The 20,014-nt window shown below is 45.7% G+C and overlaps 1 protein-coding gene across 2 annotated transcripts in view; it reads right to left on the bottom strand.

Moving 5' to 3' along the window:
• The window catches only part of Gpc6 (glypican 6), a 989,931-nt gene extending 970,581 nt beyond the window's left edge, over positions 1 to 19,350 (bottom strand). Inside the window, exon 1 of one of the 2 annotated variants that reach the window (XM_075949426.1) lies at positions 18,512 to 19,350. In XM_075949426.1, coding sequence (XP_075805541.1) covers positions 18,512 to 18,671 — 160 coding nt within the window. In that variant the 5' untranslated portion in view covers positions 18,672 to 19,350. The remainder of the gene's footprint in view (positions 1 to 18,511) is intronic. The other variant, XM_075949427.1, reaches the window with a different exon arrangement.
• Positions 19,351 to 20,014: the final 664 nt, after the last annotated feature.

Here is a 20,014-nt window from a genome sequence, read left to right as displayed (position 1 = left end):
GACTAGAAATTACGCTGTACATGATACCTTCCATGACGATCCCTATGAGAGGATGAGCTCCTTGAAGGTCAGGAACTCATCAAAAAGATCGTCTATTAAAGTTAAAAGTGATAATATGATGCTACGCTGTAACCAATAGCATCCAGAATTCCTTTCATCATCAATAACACATACCAGTCAGCCAACGTCTACATAGAGACAGCTTTCTATAAGCCCAATGGAAGCCTAGGTCATTGTTGCCATTGTGCAGGGAACACCTCACATAACTCAGGCACTGAAAGCATTACAAGGATAAGTCAGACACAATCCTTCTAGAAGTTTATAGACTAATAGAAGCTGATATTTATATTACACATCAATAGATGCTGGTATTTATATTCTACATCATCAATGGCAATGTTTAAATGCGATTTCTACTCCAAAATGTTTTATATATCATATAATTAGACAAGACAAGGAAGGAATTATGCCTACTAACTGCGTCTGTGTTGAGGAAAGGACATGATGAGCTCTCTCACTCACAGGACCACACCTTTTAATCAACCCATCATGTGTTCCTGTCTCATTTTTTTAAAGAGAAATGAGGAAATTTCTTTAGAGACAAGGAAACTTAACACATCTATCATGACAGACACAAACACTAATAACAAACATTAGCAGATCATGCATTCTGTAGAACACAACACAGCCGTCATTTATTAAGAATAATGATCCCAACTAAAAATGCATGTTCTGCAACTTCATGAAGCATGCTTTGTATATGGGCACACACACAAGAAGTTACAAAATGGGCCAACTAGTCAGGCTATGGGATCAGAAGGGATACATGGTGAAGGTTTTTGAAAGAATCCTGCCTTGCACCCACCAACCAAGCATTCTACTTACAAAACTAAACAGCACCTCCAATTTGTGGAAATTAATTTGTAGGAAAGAAATACGCACCCACATACACACTCACACACACACACACACACATACAGATTGACCATTGTTGTCTCTTTATAGCAGTCTCTGGAAAATGCCAACTTCAAAAACACAAACATCTGTGTCTCAGTGCACCATCGAGGCACTTCAGCAAACACTGTCCAGACGGCACTGAGCAACACACTGCCCAGGCAGAGCCTCCTGGAAGCGAACTGACTTGCAAGCACCCTGCTTCTCCTCCAACACCAGAAATAAGGTTCTCTTGGGCCTTGCTTTAAAGACCTTCATTTGAAAATCAGATTTTTATCTTTCCGTCAGAAACAGCTAAATCTCGGCTGAACTACATAACCGCGTTTTACAACTGAGATTAGTGTGCTCTGGCTTCTTGGGGGTTTCTGCAGCTGCTGCTTGTACAAGGGAGTGCTTGCTCTCCACACAGGAAGGAAGGATTTCCATGACGGGAAAACTCTGTTGGGTGTCATCAGGGCATCCTTGTTTCTTTCCTATAATCCTAGGGCTTGCTTCAAGCATCTTCATGTGCAAACTGCAACAGCACCAGAGCTTAGACTCACACTTTCAAATGTGAGAGAAAACACAGAACTAACTCAAACTAAACCAAGGCAGATGATGCCCAGCACGAACCAAGCCAAGTTATTTTCACCTCATTGTTGTCTGACGCTGCTCAAGCACCATCCACAATGATGAAGCTAACAAAAGGCATTCAGAACACAAACAGCCCTTTTCCATTTTCTTCTGCAAAAAGTAAAATAAAATATATCAGCCACATCATGAGTGTCATCTTAAAGTATCAAAATATCTGTGTCTTTTTAATGCAACATGACCACTTGAAGAAAGTAACCCAAAGTTGGGATATGGTCCTAAATTCAATCCTACACACACACACACACACACACACACACACACACGTACACACACACACACGTACACACACAAGCATGCACACACACACACACAGTGTACACATACACACATGCATACACACACATACACACACAAGCTGGCACACAGATGCACACAGAGTATACACAGAGTACACACATATAACTACATGTGCGCACACACTGGGGATACTGCAATGCCTATGAATTTTTAAATGCCCAGCATACTGAGTTGAGTTTTAGAAGAAGAATATTTGCATAAGGTGTAGAATTAGAACCATTTAAAACTAAATGTTTAGTGGAGATGATTAATTGTAGTAAATGTAGTTATTTCCCAAAAACTTCACTAGAAATATTATTAGATATATGAGAACAAAGATAACTTGAGGTCAACCATCTTCATCAATAGGTTCACATAGTCTGCTATGGTCAGGTTCAAGTTCAATGACTGCAACAAAGACCAGTTGCCCCAGTCTTGAAAAACGCCCCAGCTGTACATTTGTTAGCAAGTTTAGAAAGATGATATATTGAAGAGATACATTCATTTAACTTCCACATTTACTAAGTACAATTCTTGCACTTATGTATAAGAATATTTAGGGCCAGGCAAGATGGAACACCCCTTTCACTCCAGCAATAGGCGGAAAAGGTAGGAAAAGCCTGCTCTACACAGAAGGTTCTTTGCCAGCTAGGGCTAAATAGTGAGACACTGTCTCAAAAAAAGGGGGGTGTGTACTGGAGACATGGAGAAGGAACTCAGCAGTTATGAGCACTGGCTCGGCTTCCAGAGGACCTAGGCTCAGTTCCCAGCACCCGCGAAGCAGATCACAACCATCTGCAACTCTCATTCCAGGAGATCTGACATCTTCTTCTACCCTCTGTGCATGCATACATGCAAAACACTCATACACGTAAAATAAAAATAAATAAATCTTCATTAAAGGACACATTTTAAATTAATTCATGTGCAAAAGAGAAAAAGTCACCACCCAGAAGCTGGTTAGAGCTGTCCTTCCTCCTCCTCTCTCCCTCTCAGGGGTCGACCACACCCCTCCCCTGTATATCGGAGCCTCAGCCCCTCACCTACACAGCACACTGCCAGGCTTCATCTGTATTTATCCTCACTGCTCTGTGTGGACTTAGAGGGCATGAAAACTTCAAGTACCTCTCTTTTAAACAGACAATTAAAAATAAATGTTTCCTGACACATACACAAGGCAGTGAGTAGGCACAGGCCCAAATGGAATTCACAGAACTGCGCATGGTTCCTGTGTGCACGCCAGAAGCTCAGTGTCACTCTCAGAGCCTCCACCATAATAGACCATGCCAGAAGCGGGCCCAGCCAACTCGGTCAGGTCAGGGTCCTTCTTAGCAACACCTCTGCCTCCAGTGCAATACCATTGTCACTTAAAATATTCTTTATATTTAACTTTCCCAATATTCCCTGCTATTCAAAAGCTATTGTCAGAGATGAGGGAAATACACAATCCTCTTTCTAAAAAGCATTTTTAAAAGGCACATACCAACCTGCAGCAACGCTTCATTGGGAGACAGGTTATTCTTCAACACCAAATGAAAGCATCGAGTTTCCTGTTCCACGCAGTCAGCTCTGCTGGTTTACACTTTCTCAAATTGATTTCCACTGCCTTGAGCAAACATAGCTTATGGGTACCAAGTTTCCAGAGGAAATATAAGAATGTCTTTATATTACACCACTTAGTTTTAGTATTACTGAAATTGTCTAAAAGTCTTGCCCAGCAGGGAGAAGAGAACACTTCTTATAATACCTACCAGTGAATAGCTAATTATTTATTGAACGTCATTTGTGCTAAAGCACTGTGCTCTGGGAAAAACAAAATTGCATAGGAGTGTCCTCTGATAAACTCAGGGCCAAGTATGGAAAAAAAAATAAGTGCCTCATTTTAAAGAAGACAAGAAATAGTAGAATAGAGCTTGATTAATTACCAAAATAAGAGGCCAGTGACTGAAGGTTGGCAAGGGATGAAACGGGAATTAAGTAGCCTGGGACCACTGGGTTTGGAGAGCTGGAGAGTAATTGGTGAGGGAACTTAGGTTCCATTTGTTTTGTGGGCGAGTGGAGGGAACAGACGAGCTCTGTGAAGATGGTGAGTGAAGGACAGAGGCTCAAAGAGAAGCCAGTCTGGGGAAAGAGCTTCTATGAGACAGGAATTTCTAGAGGAGTCACGCTTGGGAATAAGTTAGAAAGACGGCTGGGGTTCTTGGAGGCTGAACTAAGACGTGTGTATTTATTCTGAGGGCGCTGGAGAACACAGCAAACTGGAGATGCCGAGGGCGGAGGATTTAAGACGGTGGTTGAGAAAGTATGTACCCACAGAGAGGCCACCAACATTCTGAGGAACGTCTTAGGACTGACTCAGGAGCCCCTTCCCTGCGTTACTGAATAGGAAATATTCAAGTTAGAGACCAGTATCCCATGTCTCAGCTAGCATTCTAGATGGATATTTCTCTCACATTTGAACACTACCGATTAAACAAATTAAAATTACCAGTGGGTATATGGGAAACACAGGGGTACCCGGAATCAAAGGCAAAAGGTCAATCCAAACTACTGAGGTAGCTCCCAGTCAGAAGGGCTGTTCTCAAACCAGCTAGTTAGGATGCAACAGAAAACACAGCTACTAAATAATCCAGAAATTCTGACTCCGTAGCCGAAGAACACAAAACCAGCTTATTGAAATGTATCTACATTCCGTGTTTACTGGAGCAACATTGACAAAGACAAAATATACAATCAATTAGGTTGCCCAGCAGTGGATACATGGATAAAGAAAATTCCATAGATATATAAGCAATGGAATATTATTCATCCTTGCAGAAAAATGTCTGGAAGTGGGTGGAGGGGCTTCTGTGAAGTGGCATGACAGGCCCAGAACCACAAATAACGTACTCTATTCCATAAATGGAAACTCCAAAAGATACAAATGATCTCAAAGTAGACCATAATAGAGCTGAACGGGATACTGATGCTACCAGGAAAGGGGAGGGCAAGGAAGGGAAGAGGGACAATGGGTACCAAAATATATAAAGATGGGAGGAATGCATCTAGTGTTCTCCATCACAGGATGGTGAGTGTAGTTTCCTGCCTACTATCATAGCTTACAGAGAGCCGGAAGAGAGGTCCACAAGGCCTCTCCATGCAGAGAATAAAGACGCGAGCAGATGGGAAAGTTGGCTGTCTTCTGAGTTGATAACGTCACATTGTGTATGCATACTGAATTGTCAAACTGTACCCATACATGTGATCAGTTATCATTCCAATTAAAAAGTAAATAAATTCATAACCAAACAAAGCCAACCATAAGATCTGCCTGCTTACAGTGGACCCTTGAGGCAGCACGGCAGACGCAACACGGCCCGTCTATTTCCAAGCTGAAGACTAAAGAGAAGAAAGAGCAAATCTTGGAAAGTATTTTCTGCACCACGTGAACAAGACTGTTGGTGGCCAGAGGCCAGGCAAGTGAGGCTAGTGACTCAGAAGACCTCCAGCCTAGAAAGGACGATGAAGGGCGAATATTTCAGGAAATGGCTCATGGCTACCTGGTATTTCTCAAGCTGGGCAAAGCCGCTCATGAAGAACACAACCCTGGGGATCGACTGTGCAGAGCAGCAAGGCCCTGGAGCTGAGAGAAGGCCACCTTCCCCTCCCACAGATGACCACCCCCTGCCCTGAGCAGCTGTCTGTCTTATCGTTTGGGTGCTGTTTGGCATTTCCGTGGCCTTGACTATGTTTCAGGAAGCGTGCAAGGGCTCTTATGACTATTAAATTCAATTGCACCAAGGAGAGGTAGGGACCGTGTTATTTCTGTTTGCAGGTGAGAAAACGAAGCGAGGCACAAGCAGATTCAGAAAGAGGCGAGGAGTCACGACAGGAGCTGGTCTTCGCACAACCATGACACCACGAGGATCTTCACAGCAAACCCTTTCCCAGAGGTCACACTGATCAGACCAATGTTGAGTCTATCACACTAAATTGGCTTTGTTGTTATTAACACCCACAAGGGGCGCTCCTGAGCAAACTGGATGGGTGGGTTACAGGAGTGAAGAGGAGAGGGAGTCGAGAAAACCCCATGCCTTCCCCATGGGCTAGCACTGCAAATATCTTCACGATCCGGGCACGCAGTAGCAGCTCACATCCTTACTGCTAACTATTCCTATGACAAGCGCAGGTAAGAGGCAGCCTGTTCCGGGAGGGACGGAGGGATGGAGGGACGGAGGGACGGAGACGAATCATTTGTTCTTCAGGGTTCCAGTTCCCATAGCAAATTGAACATTCCAGCACACTCTCAGGTGTCAGAAAGCAAAGGGCACGATCCTGTATGCATGCTGAAAATGGAAAAGCCTACAGTTCGACACAACCCAACTTTCTTTCTTCATTTCCAGTTTGGCCTTGGAATTTTCTGTACAGAGTTCCCAGTTACCCATTTGGGGAACATTTCCAATGTTTAAGCAACAGAGGACAGAACACATGGACCAGCACAAAGGGAAACCAAGGGGAATGGGGAAGAATTCTAAAAGTGAAATGTTCTGTTTTTGAAAATGGTATTGCGAATTTCAGGACGAAAACAAAGGAATGTTTTGGTATAAGGAATGTTAGAAGCATCCCAGGATTCATTGCATAAATTATTTTTTTAAACCCTAATTGGGTATAACCCCAGAGGGCTGCCACTGACAGTGAGCATAGTACACATGACCTCCCTTCCTGGTGGGTAGCAACATGAGACAGGCCTATACAGTGGCAGATTTACCACCCTTTCTATATGCTTGAGATTTGTTTCTGTTTTTCAAATCTAAAACACTACTGAACAGATCCTAGAATGTGGTATTTGTACAATGTCTACATTTAAAAAAAGACTCAGGGAGGTAAGGGTTGGGGTGTGCTTTCAAAGCTCAGGATGTTCCATATCTATCGCTCAGCTGGAAGGACTGTTAAAAGGCCATTAGAACCTTAAGGTAACAGACCTCGAAAGCTACGGCAGGCATGGAGCAATTTGCTGTTTGTGTGAGGAGGATCGGCCTCAGCCACTTCCTCCTCGTGGGCTGAAAACAGTTTCTGTCATGAGCCATGAAAATCAATTCCACAGTAACCAGGCTGAACGCGGCTGAAGGTGGTAGGTACACCTAGTGGCAGGCAGGCGCTGCGCAGGAGAGCCTCCCTCTGGCCATTCGCAGCGCCCTGAAGACGTCCCAAACCCTGCTCTCTGGCAGAGCTGGAAGCTGTCCGCAGTTTGGGACTTATAGCAACCTTCCAGCTCATCTCTTTGGACACTGGTTCTCTCCAATGCTTAATTAGGCTAAAATCCGAATTGTCACCCTGAATGAAGAGAGCTTTCGGAAATGTCGGGCTCCACAAAGCCCGCTCATGCCTATGTCTGCTTTCCCAGAGTACAGTAATTGTGAAACAGGCTCATTTTCTCCCCTCCACCGCAGAAATCAAACAGCTTCAGGTACATCCATAACATATAGAACATCTTAAAACTTTGTTTCAAACATAAGGTTACATTTTTGAAAACATAAGTATTTCAGGGGGTTCACAATAGTATTTACAGGAGCTCTGCTTTATGAACTAACGGTTAGAAAGGTTAAAATCCATTTGAAAACAAGTTACAGCCTTTCCAGTGGTAGGAAATCTCATTCCAGCAAGAGAATGCAGCCTTGGTTACCACATAGGATTGAGATCATTCTAAGCAATGAGACTGCAGATAGACAACTTTAGTCCACTGAAAATCTTCTATACAATCAGAAGAGACTCTAGGTGAAGAAGACAGTACCACTCAGATCATAGTTGCTCTGAGTGTATGTGACTTCCTATGATATTTATTACTTTTACATCCCTAACCCCGACTGTGAAACTGATTCAAATTCATGTGTTAAATAATTTTTGGTTAAGAACAAAATAAAAAATGCACGATATCCTCAGATTCACTTAATGGGTTTTTAACTCCAGTTTGAATGTGGGTATAGAGAAAGGCATTTGTATGCCTTTTAACTCTCCCGTTGAAGTACATGAAGAATATCTGTAAATGATGCTAGGATTATCTCCAGGCTATGGTTTTGCTGACAGAGAAGGAAGCAGTAGTAGGAAAAGGGCCTCCTAGCAGATTTCTCGGTAGAGGATTGAGGCCAGCCACTCTGAACGCTACTTCACAGTAGGTAGGACTGGCCTTCAGAGGACTCACGTGCTAATTTAAGCGGAAGGAATATATTCCTCATTGCATTCTTATAACAAGTTCAGTCTAAGCTTTGAACATTTGGCCTGACCTCCAGAAGCCTAACATCCCCGGGTCTCTGAAAGAGCGAGCGCGCACCGAAGGAGACACCAGGCGATCACGTGAGCAGTAAAATCACAAAACACGATTTTCGCTCGTTAGCCCATGACACTGTAAATGTGAACGCTTTGTGCCAACTTCAGTGCACGCCAGTGGCTCGAGCAGTTCTAAGAGATCACCAATCAAACACGACCAGGGAGCCTGAAGACAGAGGTGACAGGAGATTTGGGAGTGAGTTCCGGCTCTTCAAATGGTGCTCTAAAGGCTTTGGAATCAGGCAAATGGAAAACAGAAGTTACTGAGGAACTCTTGGTTTGTTTATAGGTGACTTATCCTTCCTTACACCTCTAGCAAGCCTGTCTTCTGAAATCAGTGTCTTGGTATGCAGGGATCTGGGAGGTGTGTGATACAGAGATACAAGAACTGCTTGTTTCCCGAGTTAGTTCCCACCTCTTGTTTCCTTTACAACTCGTCACTACACTAAACTTCAAGAAAATACAACAGTTAAGCTTTTTGAAGAAAGAAAAAAAAACAAAGCAAAACATTAGCACTTGCAGATTCTACACTTTGTTTCGTCAATCATTAGGATTATGGAAAAACATTAGGAAAACCAAAGAGCTACGGGACAATAATGCCTTTCCATTTTCTGCAGATGAAGGTTAAAGCTTCTCCCTGGTAGTTAGCTATGCTTCGTGCATGGCGACCTTTTTGAAGTTCACTTCACACGTGTTACTGACTTTAAGCTATTCTGGCCCATTAAGAAAATAAGTGAAAAGTCTTCATCCTTCTCCAGAAGACTTCAAAAGGCTTTTTCCCCTGCAAAGGAAATAGTTGCCTCAAAGTCACTACACCTGAGCTGCTTGGGATCCCTGGAGGAACACCAGCCCTTGCGTCACCACTTTCCTGGGGGCACAAAAGGATGAAGACAATCTCTTCAAAGTCCAAGAACAGTAATGGGGGGCTCTCGGGCCAGTGATGAAACAGTGCAGTCCTGGTGGGCAAGCGTGGAATGGGCCTGCTCATCTGTAATTAAATACATTCAAAGACAAAAAGGGACTGGCTCTATATACATTCTCTTTCCATATGAACCCAGACACGGGGAGAAAATGGCTAGCTCTGTACCTGGAGGCCAGCCTGTGAATAACTCAAAGACGAGGTAGGGGGATAAAATTCCTCCAAGAGCAGATAAAAGGACGCATATAATAAGACTCATATGTGCCCCAAGAAAGCATGCCAATTTAGCAAGGAAATATGGGGACCTCACAGTGAAAGAAATTTCTAATTCTGCTGCCTATTTCCTCTTCTAAAGCAACACAAAGAGTTCCTTTACTAATAATGACAGGTCAATGGTAGCAGCCAGGAAAGTCCTTTTGGTTCCAGGCACAGAGAAGATGACTGTTTGCCTCGATTTCCCAAAATGGCTATAGTACAATCTTTAAAAAAATAATCTGGAGGGCTAAACAGTGTGATCTAGACTATCAGAGTATTCTCCTGATGGATCAAGGCAAAAAAGATCACAAAAATATCATCTGACATTTAGCTGTGCTGGGCTGGCAGCAGTCTGCATTTAAAACCCACTTTGCACAGAACTTAGTGTCACTGTTAAGAGACACAAGGATGAAAGAACCAACAATAGTTCATCCCGGAACATTCCTGAATACAGATTTGTAGGCACGACCTGGTCCAACTCAATCGGACACTTGCGAGACAGGACCCAGACATTTGGGTGTAGCCAGCCCTTCAGTGGTATCAGCACGTGACGTTCACAGAGAAGGTCTGATCCGGATGGCTGCCTTCTTACTCTGGAAGCATATGCTGATGACTTCCAGAAGGGAGGGAGGCAACGGGAAGAGAGTAAGGTGCAGAGCGTTGAGGAGCACAGAGATACAGGTTTTATGGATGCTCCGAATGACTCCATGGCCCCTCCTAAGATGACCCGGGTTCTCCAGAATTCCCAAGAACCAACATACTTCCTTCTCACTTCTTCCTGCCTGCCCTATGTTGGGACTGGTTCTGTCTGAAGACATGATTGTATAAACCAAATGAGCTGGGGCTTTCCCTGACCTGAAGCCAAAAGTACCTCAGCGGATGCAGGTTACTTCAGGCAAAGGCTTTCAATGGTTCATCTTCCTTAAACGCTTGTATTGGAACCGCTGCATGGCTGAGTCTAGATTTTCAGTTCCTTTTAGTTAATTAGTGTTTATGTTTTTCTGTTCTGTGATGACCACATTTGCCCTTTCTTTTCTCCCCGTACCCTGCTCTGGAACTGTCCCCTTCCTGCTTCGGGATCTGTTGCAACCTCTTGGTTGTCCTCCTGTCCCACTGAGCCTCTGAGAATCCCCTCTCGGATCCATCCTGCTCAGAGTGCTCAACCATCAAAACAATCCTTCCATGAGACGTCAGTGCCAAAAGCCAAGGCTGATGACCTAATTCCTGCCAGATTCAGCTGAGGACGTCCAAAGACCTCCAAAAATCCAACCCCACCCATGCTGTTCAATATCATTTTCATCACTTCCAAATAAATTCCTGCCTGTACTGTCCTTTAGACGCCCGCCCGCCATCCACTCCACCCTGAATTCCACCTTCTCTCGCCACTCCCTTGACAAACACTGCCCATCCTTCAAGGCTTCTCCTTCTATCTGGACACTCCAGTCTTTGACTCCTGTCCTAATAATCATTAAAGACCATTGAAATTTACATGATCCCCAAAACAAGCTTTACATCCTAGACGATGATAAAATTTATATAGTTCTGTGTTTTGTTGGAAGGTTTAAAATTGTGTTTACACTACCACGGTGTAAAAACAAAAATCTATGAATGAAATTCTGTGATGTGCATGGTTGATTACCTGGTGATTGGTGACCTGACGTTTTCTGAGTATTAATAACTCATCCAACCCTAACTGAATAATTTCTATCAGCCACACTGCTGTTGTTAACAATCTGCTGTTGCCTTGCTGATGATAGGGGGTTCTGTATCCACTAAAAAATAACAGATAAATTATGCCAAGCTTCTGGACATTCATTTTTCCCTAAATCTCCCTCTCCCTGGCTCTCTCTCTCCCACCCACTCAGCCACACTGTCCATGGGCAATCACACAGTGACAGTTAAGTTGGATTGACTAATAATCCTAGGCAGGACCTACTGAAGCTCAATATTTCATGACTCCTACTTCACCTTCGCCACTCTCTTTCAAGATGGTAGCTCTTCTCTTCTGGTATTTATGCTCTTCCCTTCTGGTAATTTCTCTCAAAGAAGTCAAAGAAAGATTCCAAAATCATGGCCAATGCTGATAGAAATCCTTCTCCAAGGGACCCTTACTACTCTCGGATTAAAAGCCAAAACCTAAATAAGGAGTTCAAAGCATTCCAGGGCCCATATGGTCACTAAGGTTGTATGGGAGTGAAGTCTTTTCAGACATGAGTTATTCCCCATTGAACAGTCACCGTGAGAAGGGCAGGAGGTCACAGGGACTTCTGGGGCAGAGGCAGAGTGAGCAAAATGTCCTGTGTATGTGTGTGCATGTGGTGTGTGTGTGTATAAGCATACACACGTGGAACTTCACAATAGGATAGGGCTCTAAGCATCTTAGGGTTCTCTTCCGGGAGTTTGTTTCAGCCATGGCAAGCAGGACAGGCATAAATTACATGGGATCCTAGGTAGACAGGCCCTAAGTAGGTAAAATGCCCCCCCATCCTCCCACCCCCTTGCCCCATACCTGCCCCCTACCTCTTCCTTAGTTGATTTGTACTTAGGGAGTATGTAAACCTTGAGTTTAGCATCTGTAAACATTTAGGTCAAAGGGCCAAGTGGATACACACAGGGCTAATAGGCAGAGGTCTATCTTTGGGCCCCTTGTGTTGCTGGTCTTAGCCCTCAGGCTCTAATTCCCTGGTTTTTCTTTCTCATGCATCTCTTCTCACTGCAGTCCATGACTATGGGTTCTGGAATTCTCATGTTTTCTAGCGTTCTCACAGACATGTCATATGTGAGCCTTCCACTGTCCCCATCCTTCCTGATAGCTGCCCATGGTTCAGGTCACACTGTAGCCCTTTACCAATGCAGACCTAAGGCCCTCCGTCTAGGTAAAACGATCCCCTAAGTCTGCTTGCCTGTAGCGCTCCACCCTCGTCTCATCTGGAATTACTAAGTTTTCAGGGCTGCCCTGAGTTTCTTCTTCTTTTTGCCAGGATCAAAGTTCCTTGGAAATGCAGACCAAGCACAAGGTACAGGGAATTATTACAGCACCATGCACAATAAATACTCATCGGTTCAATGAGACAAATGCCTGGAGTCATCGGCAAACGAGATGCTGTTCAAAGATAGAACACTTCTGTTTCTTTGTTACTGTCCCAAGACTTCAAGAATAATGTCATTAAAACCCCATTTCATCCAGGTTATTCAAATTTAGAAAGTTTTATCCATGACTTATCACTACGACTTCCTTTATTTTCACATTTTCCAAACCAGAGATTTAAACACTTTTGTTCTTGTGTTTTTGGTTGTTTTCTGGTTTTCTTGTTTGATTTTTTTTTAAGACAGGGCATCACCATGTAGCCCAGGCTGGCCTCGAGCCCAGCTTCCCCTGCTTCAACCTTCTGAATGCTGAGACTACAGGTCCACCGCACCAGGCTGTCTAAAGCACTGGCACACAGATAGCGTGAGACAATTGTTACACCACTTACAGTTAAGTTATGCATGAGAAGATATGGCAGAGCGGATTTTGGCAGGGAAAGTGAGGTAACATCCAGATTTAGAAAATATCAAAACAGCTGTTTATACTGGCTGGACAGCTCTAAATCTCTAGCCTTGCTAGAACTCTTCAGAGAGATGTAAATTATGGAAGAATTGTATAGTGTTAGCTTTTTATGTTTAAATAAAACAGAAACTGGGGTTAAATCATTTATCAACAATTATTTTACTGCAAGTTTTACAGAATAGGTCATATAACAGGAAAGGACAATCCTGTGTTTTATGAATGTCCAAAAGTTTAAATATTACTTATTTTACTTATGTCCTTATACAAAGGAATAGAATCTTTCCAAGCACGATTTTCAGGGCAGGATGCTGTGTGCTTCAAAGCAATCCTGACACTGGCCTACATTTCTAGGCACCAACTATTAAGAGACAATTCAATTAAAAGAAATGGGTCTTGTGTATGAAAACAAGAGTATCAGTCCTTAAACACTGAGAGATTACTCTCTTAGTAAGTCAGCTCAGCAAACTTGGTTTACAGGGCTCGCAATTAACTCCTAGATCAAAAATGCAATGAGAGGACCTCCCAATAACCTGGATTTCAGGTGGCTTTGATACCTGGAGATGAGTAACTGTCCAGACATCTAGTGGTTAGAAAGAAGAACACTGAAATTCAGCAGATTCATTTACGGCTCTCTTTGTTCATCCACAGAACATGAGGTAGCCGTCCATTAACAAAGTAGGGGGCAAAGATCAGCAACCTTGGAATAGGCAGAGAAATGGGACTGAGATGAGGTGCTGTGGGCGTAAGAATGGCTCAACACTGTCTCACTTATTTTACTGGGACATCTACATGTGAACCGAAAAGAAGATGTGTTAAAGATCACTGAAATAAAGCCAAGCCTGTTGATGTGTGTGTGTGTGTGTTGTATAATTATAAGCATGGGAAGAAGGCATGTCCATAAATATTTGATGCCAGAACATGGATTAAAAGTACAAGAACACTATAATATAAAAACGTCCTATTTTCACAGTAGATTGTGACATAAATATTTGACAAATTGGCATCCAAGAGATGGAGATAGTTTAATACTTTCTTTTCGTTATTTTATTTGTTTGTTTCAAGCAGGGTATCTCTGTGTAGCCATGGCTGTCATGGAACTCACTCTGTGTAGACCAGGCTGGCCTCAAACTGAGAGATCCGCCTGCCTCTGCCTCCCAGGTTCTGAGATTAAAAGCCTGTTTGCCACCACAAGACATTTAGTGCTTTCTTCATATCCAACTGTACCCCAACTCTCAACATACCTCAGAAAGAAAGTAGGGTAAACCACACATTGAAGACAGTGGTTGTATCCTATTCTGTGATAGGGCCTTGCTCTAGTTTGCATTCTCTGGGTAATGATCTATCATAAGCCTAGTTGGTCTAACCCAACATTCCAGGTTTGGAGTTACGCTAACATTCAGCAGACCCAGTACACTGGAAGAAACCAATGCACGTACTTTGTGTAACCAGATAGATTCAATAAAAGAAACTGGAAAATGATTTGGGAAATGATAGATGTTGCAACCCAACATAAACTCGGCATTCACAACTTGTGGGAATACATAAATGGATGGATTGAGCAACAGCACATGATACACGAAGAAGAGGGGCAAAGAACAAGTCTTGTATGTGTGAATTCAACAAATGTTGGAGCCTAAATTCTGTAGGACAAGGGGCCAAGGTAGAGGTTTGTGGATGCTCAAGGCAGTACTCCTGAGTTTGAGCTTGCTCCCCCAAACTAGCTAGCTGAGTCACCCCTGGGCACGTTACTGAAGTCTTCACAGTTGTCTCTATCTATGAAACATGGCGAGATCTGTGTTCTAACTTACTGGAAAACCGGAGTAAGTGATATTTTCTTTTGAAATAATTGTATATTCATTTTGTTTTTGCACAGATGTTCACGTGTGTACATGGGTGTGACAGCCCACATGTGGAGTTCAGAGGACGGCTTGAAAGAGGTTTGTTTCCTCTTTGCGCCGGGTGGGTCCCACCAATCAAACGCAGGTTGTTAGGTTTGGCAGCAAGCACTTCAACCAACGGAGCCATCTGGCCTGCTTAAAGGTTGTGTATAAATAGGTGGTGGGCACATAATTTCTATATATGAAGTGTTAAACAAAGTTATGTTAGATAAATAAGGAAAGAGGAATCACGTTAAACTAAGACGTTACTCCCAAATATAAAATAAGCCAAATATAAGAAATCCTTAAACAACATTCTGTGAATTCTCATTTGTCCAGGTGATATGTTTCAATGTGTGAAGGGGGCGGGGGGGGGGAGGAGTGCAGGGTGTGAGCGTGGGTGTGAGTGTATGAATGGATATGAGTGTATGTGTGAGTATGAGAGTGGACGGATCAGAGTGGGAATGTGTGTGAGCGTGTGTGTCTGTTGCTAGAGACACACACATACCAGGCCAGCACTCTCCGGCTAATCTGAACCCTGGCCCAAGCAAGTGCTGTCATCTGCTAGGAGACTCTGAGATGCTTAGCACCAGGAGGAAAAGGGAATCACTGAGCCTTGAGGGAAGTGTGAACCTTGATCAAAAGGTCCCTATCCAAGCTCCTGATGCACTTACTTCAGGATCTTCCCAGGACCCAGAACAAGAGTAAACAAGGAAGGCCCCTGTGAAGGCTTTTGGCTGGATTTCTGGAAACACTCCTTGTACCACAGGCGTTCCCAAGTATGAGAAGGGCCGGCCGACAGGGGCTCCGAAGTTGGCTCCTTTGGAGATCTTCCAGGAGGAGGGTCTCCCTGATCTGCTGACATGGGTTTAACTGAGTAAAGACTGATGGTGACCTCTCCCCTCTGATGACACTTCCTCAGAGCTGGAGTTTATATATTACCAACAGTCCCCCCTGACAGTCTGGAAGGCATCTCTCTACCCCTCAGAGAAAAGGGCAACAGATATTTTACAATGTGAGCTTGGACTAAATCTTTAAAAAAGAAAAAAAAAAGTTGAGATTAAATACAAAAATACAGTATCCTAATTACTTCCCAATACTCCAGTTGAGCTACTTGCAAACACAGCTCAACTGGAGTCTGGACCTTGAACAATGGTTCTTTACCATTCAGGTAACAGTTTAACGCATGCCTTTTCTCAAGCAAACTGGAAAAGGATGAAAAAGTTTTCCTTTCGAAAGGATAACTCCCACACTAGCTTCCCTATACTCGATAATTAAATGTAAATATTACCAGAAGCTGGGGAGGAGAGGACGGATGTGTTTATTTAATTGTGATTACTCCAAAAAGCAAGAGTAAATGCAACTTACTTTACCACTGTGTAAAGTTTACTTTGAAAAAAACATACCCCCCCCCCCCCCCCCCCGCGCCAAATAAAAACTCTCCAGTTACCTCACAGTTCTTTATTTTCCTATCAGATGTGCCTCTGACCCCACGGAAACATGGACCTTGATCCCATCAACCAGCAGTGGGTGACACTGGGCTCAAGGTAAAAAGTCCTCAGGTGGCCTTCATTCTTGGTCTAAGTGAGTTTAGTGAGGTGGGTGTATTTTTAGGAATTTTCAGGGCTGTTAGCAGTCTGTGATTTATAAGGCAGTAGAGAAGACAAAAAACATACAACCACCAAACCCTCTGCAGTTAAACTACTTCTAAAGCGTGTCTGCAGCCACTGGGAATGTTCTCCAGCAAAGTCATTGGTGACTACAGAAATTATTTACAGTGTGCTTCTGCGCTCTGATGGTCAGGGCCCCGGATGGTGCTGAGGGTCACCGCTAGTCTCCCGGAGTCGCACTGCCTACTAAAGAATACCGATGCAATTTTAAAATCCTTAGCTGTTTTCCTTCTTAGAGATATCTTATCTGAAATCATGTTGGGAAATATGTGTGCTTAAAAGATCCAGTTTTAAAGTGGCCAGATTGGAGGAGAAAACGAGCTCCTAGAAGGGATCTCTATTCCAAACGTTTTAAAAGTTGAATTTCCTGAGTTTTGGGGAGTTAAAAAGGTGAAGCAGATCCTTATCAATTAATTAAAAAGAATTAAATAACAGTAGACAAAGGGAAAGGAGGGCTAAGAAACTTAAGGCGCTGCAGGCACAGTCCTTTCTAGTCATTGATTAACAAATTAGGGAGTGCTGGAGCGGGGTGGGCGAAATCCCGGGGACTAGAGTCGTCTTGTAATTCACTACAGACTCTCCAGCCAGCTCGACCCAGGAAACAGAACGCCTGGCTGTGAGTAGAAAAGAGATCCTTCTACATAAGAGCAACGCGCTGTTTCTAACGGAAGAGCGTAGTTTATTTTCCTTTTGGCAATTCCCAAATTGATAGAAATGTGTTAATTGTGGTGCATGTAAAGACCCTCACTCCTCGAGTGTGGAAATCGAGTGTAAGAAAGCAAGAATTCCACAACGTATTAACACTAAGATGTTTAAAAGATATTTGCAAGTTTTTTCCATCCGTCCACCAGTTCTTTGGCAAAACAGTCTGGTGGCGATCCAGCGATCTGAGGTCACTTAGGACTTCAGCTACCCTGTTTAAGCAGCCCGCGCCCTCACACCATCTCCAGCCTTCCCTTGGCCTCTTTCAGCTCAGTTCCACCTCAGCTAAAGGATTATCCGTCCCCGACTCGGTTCAGCCAAGGAGCCCCGCTGAAGCTCGGGTTCGGTTGGAGCTAAGAGCCGGAAAACACACACTGAGCAGGCTGCAGCGCGAGTTGGTGGAGCCCGAAGGGCCGCACACCCGTGCTCGGGGAAAGAGGGTGGGGGTTCGAGAGCTCCGGAGGAAGGGCAGCCTGGGATCGGGCGAGCCACCGAGCGCGAAGTGCAGACCCCGGAGACGAACGCCCCCATCGGGTCACTCGCTTAAGTTGGCTCTGCGTGCGCCAGGGGGCCGGAGCGCGAGGCCACGTTGGGAACCCGGCTCCGCGCAGGGTGGCCCGGTTCTCTCCTTAGTCCCAGTGACCAACCGCAGTCGGGGAAGCTCTGGGGCACCCTAACGGGAAAGACCGCCCCAAATCTGAAGCAGACCGACTGCAAAGCACTCCCGCCCCCTACCGCAACAGCCCCAGGACTCCAACACTCAGACCCCGGGGACCCGGTCAGTGTGTCCCCTTAGTGGCCGGTCCCCAGCCCAGGAGCCTGGCGCTCGCTCGGTCCTCTGGAAGGACCTGGAGAGCAGAGAGCTGGAGAAGGGGAACCTCCGCGTCTCTCCACCGCCCCCGCCGGCCGGCGCGAAGGCGGGAGTGGAGAAGGCGCCACTCAGACGGTGGCGCTGAGAGAACTGTGGCCGCAGTTCTCCCAAGTTTGCCCCGGCGAGGGGGATGCTATGGGCGCCCCGCTCGGCTCGCCGCCTGCTCTTGCAGTCTCCTCTCTACCGTTTCCAGCTCGACCGGGCCGGCCCGACTCTAGGCCAGCCACCGAGGTAGCGGGGCGCGGGAGCAGAGACGCAGGGAGAGAGCGAGAGAGGGGACCTGGGTGCTCCCGCGTGTGCACACAATGAGGCGGCCGGCACGCACACCTTCCTCCCGCCGGAGAAGAGGGACGAGCCTCCGCCGCCCGGATGCGGGGACGCGGGGTCCCCGGGAGGCATCCGCAGAAAGTGAGCACCAAGTGAGCAACAGGGGGGAGGGAGAGGACGCCCCGCCGCCTCCCGGGGCTGCAGCGGGGACCCCGGGCCCGCGCCCGCGCTTACCTGCGATCTCCTGGTAGGGGATGTCCGTTAGGCTGAATCCCTTGGCACCGTAAGCCTGGCGGACCTCGTTGCAGCTCCGAGCCTTCACGTCCGCGGCGGCCGGGAGGGACAGAAGCAGCCCGGAGAGAGGAAGAATCACAGCCCGAATCCAAGAAGGCATGGTGCAACATGCAAGTCCACCTCGGCAGCCCCCAGCTCCCTGTGCGCTCTTCACCTTGCCCCTGGAGCCGAAAGCCCGCCAGAGCCCGCGGCGCGCTCCTCTGCCCCTGCCCAGCGTCACCCCCTTCCGCCAGCCGAGGGGACGAGCCGCGAAGCCCTCTGGACTGCGCTCAGCAAACTTTTATAAGCCAGATGGAGGATGGCAAGCCAACCAGGGCTGGCTTGGGAATGCAGCCGGCTCCGCTAGCCGCTCGGGTAGAAAACCGTGAGAGAAAGACGAGAGAAGAGGAGAAGGCAACGAAATGTCTTTTCTTTTCTTTCTCTCTCTTTTTTTTTAAAATACCACAGTGGGGGCGTTCAGAGCAGCGGTCCGAGTTCCGAGCCGCAGAGTCGTGGAGCGCTGCGAGCTCGCCTGGCCAGTGTGTGTGCGACGAAGGTGGGACCGACCGCGCGCGCCGGCTCCCCCCCGGAGGGAGATGGACAGGCCGGCGCGAGTGTGTGCGCGCGTGTTTGTGGGTGTGAGAGCCGGGCTCTCGAGGAGGTGTGTGCGTGGAGACGTACGGAATCCAGGAGAAACCTCAGCTTCACACAGACTGGGGGAGCCAGTGCGAGTCTTCTAGAAATAGGAAGAGAGAAAATCCTGGAGACTGACACTGGAGGCTTGAGGGAAGGAGAAAGGCGGGGAGGGAGAGAGAGAAACGTGCTACCCAGAGCACCGCCGAAATTCTGAGGCAGAGTCTGCCGCAAAACCTGGAGTGGATCGCTTGCCGTGAGGTAAAAGGGGAAAGATTAGAAAGGTCCCTGTTTTCTCCATGCCCATCCGAAATGCAACCTTTCTTGACACAAATAAGCCGCAGTAAAAAGATAAAGTGTTTGTGGCGAGTAATTGTTGTGATTGTGCTAATTTTTTCTGGGGATCAAGAACATCGCATTTCCAATTGTTGCTCTTGCCCAAGTAACTAACATAAAGCCAGGGAAGAAATACACACAGAAGAGAAATCTGGGATCATAGCAGAGTGACTGGCTGACTTCTGCCTGTCTTAGTGTTTCTATTTTCTAAAAACAAGTAGTGAGCGCACATATTAGAGAGCCATAGATCTTCACTCCACTACAACCAACCTCTCTCTCTTCCTCTCTCTCTCTCTCTCTCTCTCTCTCTCTCTCTCTCTCTCTCTCTCTCTCTCTCTCCCCCCCCCCCCGTGTGTGTGTCTGTGTGTGTGTGTGTGTGTGTGTGTGTGTGTGTGTGTGAGAGAGAGAGAGAGAGAGAGAGAGAGAGAGAGAGAGAGAGAGAGAGGGAGATGGCATTACACTCTTGAATTACACTCTTGATTCCTAAATCACTAG

The sequence above is a fragment of the Microtus pennsylvanicus genome, chromosome 15 (assembly GCF_037038515.1).
Source record: "Microtus pennsylvanicus isolate mMicPen1 chromosome 15, mMicPen1.hap1, whole genome shotgun sequence".
Taxonomy (NCBI): Eukaryota; Metazoa; Chordata; class Mammalia; order Rodentia; family Cricetidae; genus Microtus; species Microtus pennsylvanicus.
Note: the sequence above shows the minus strand (reverse complement) of the source record. Positions and strands in the feature narration are given on the sequence as shown.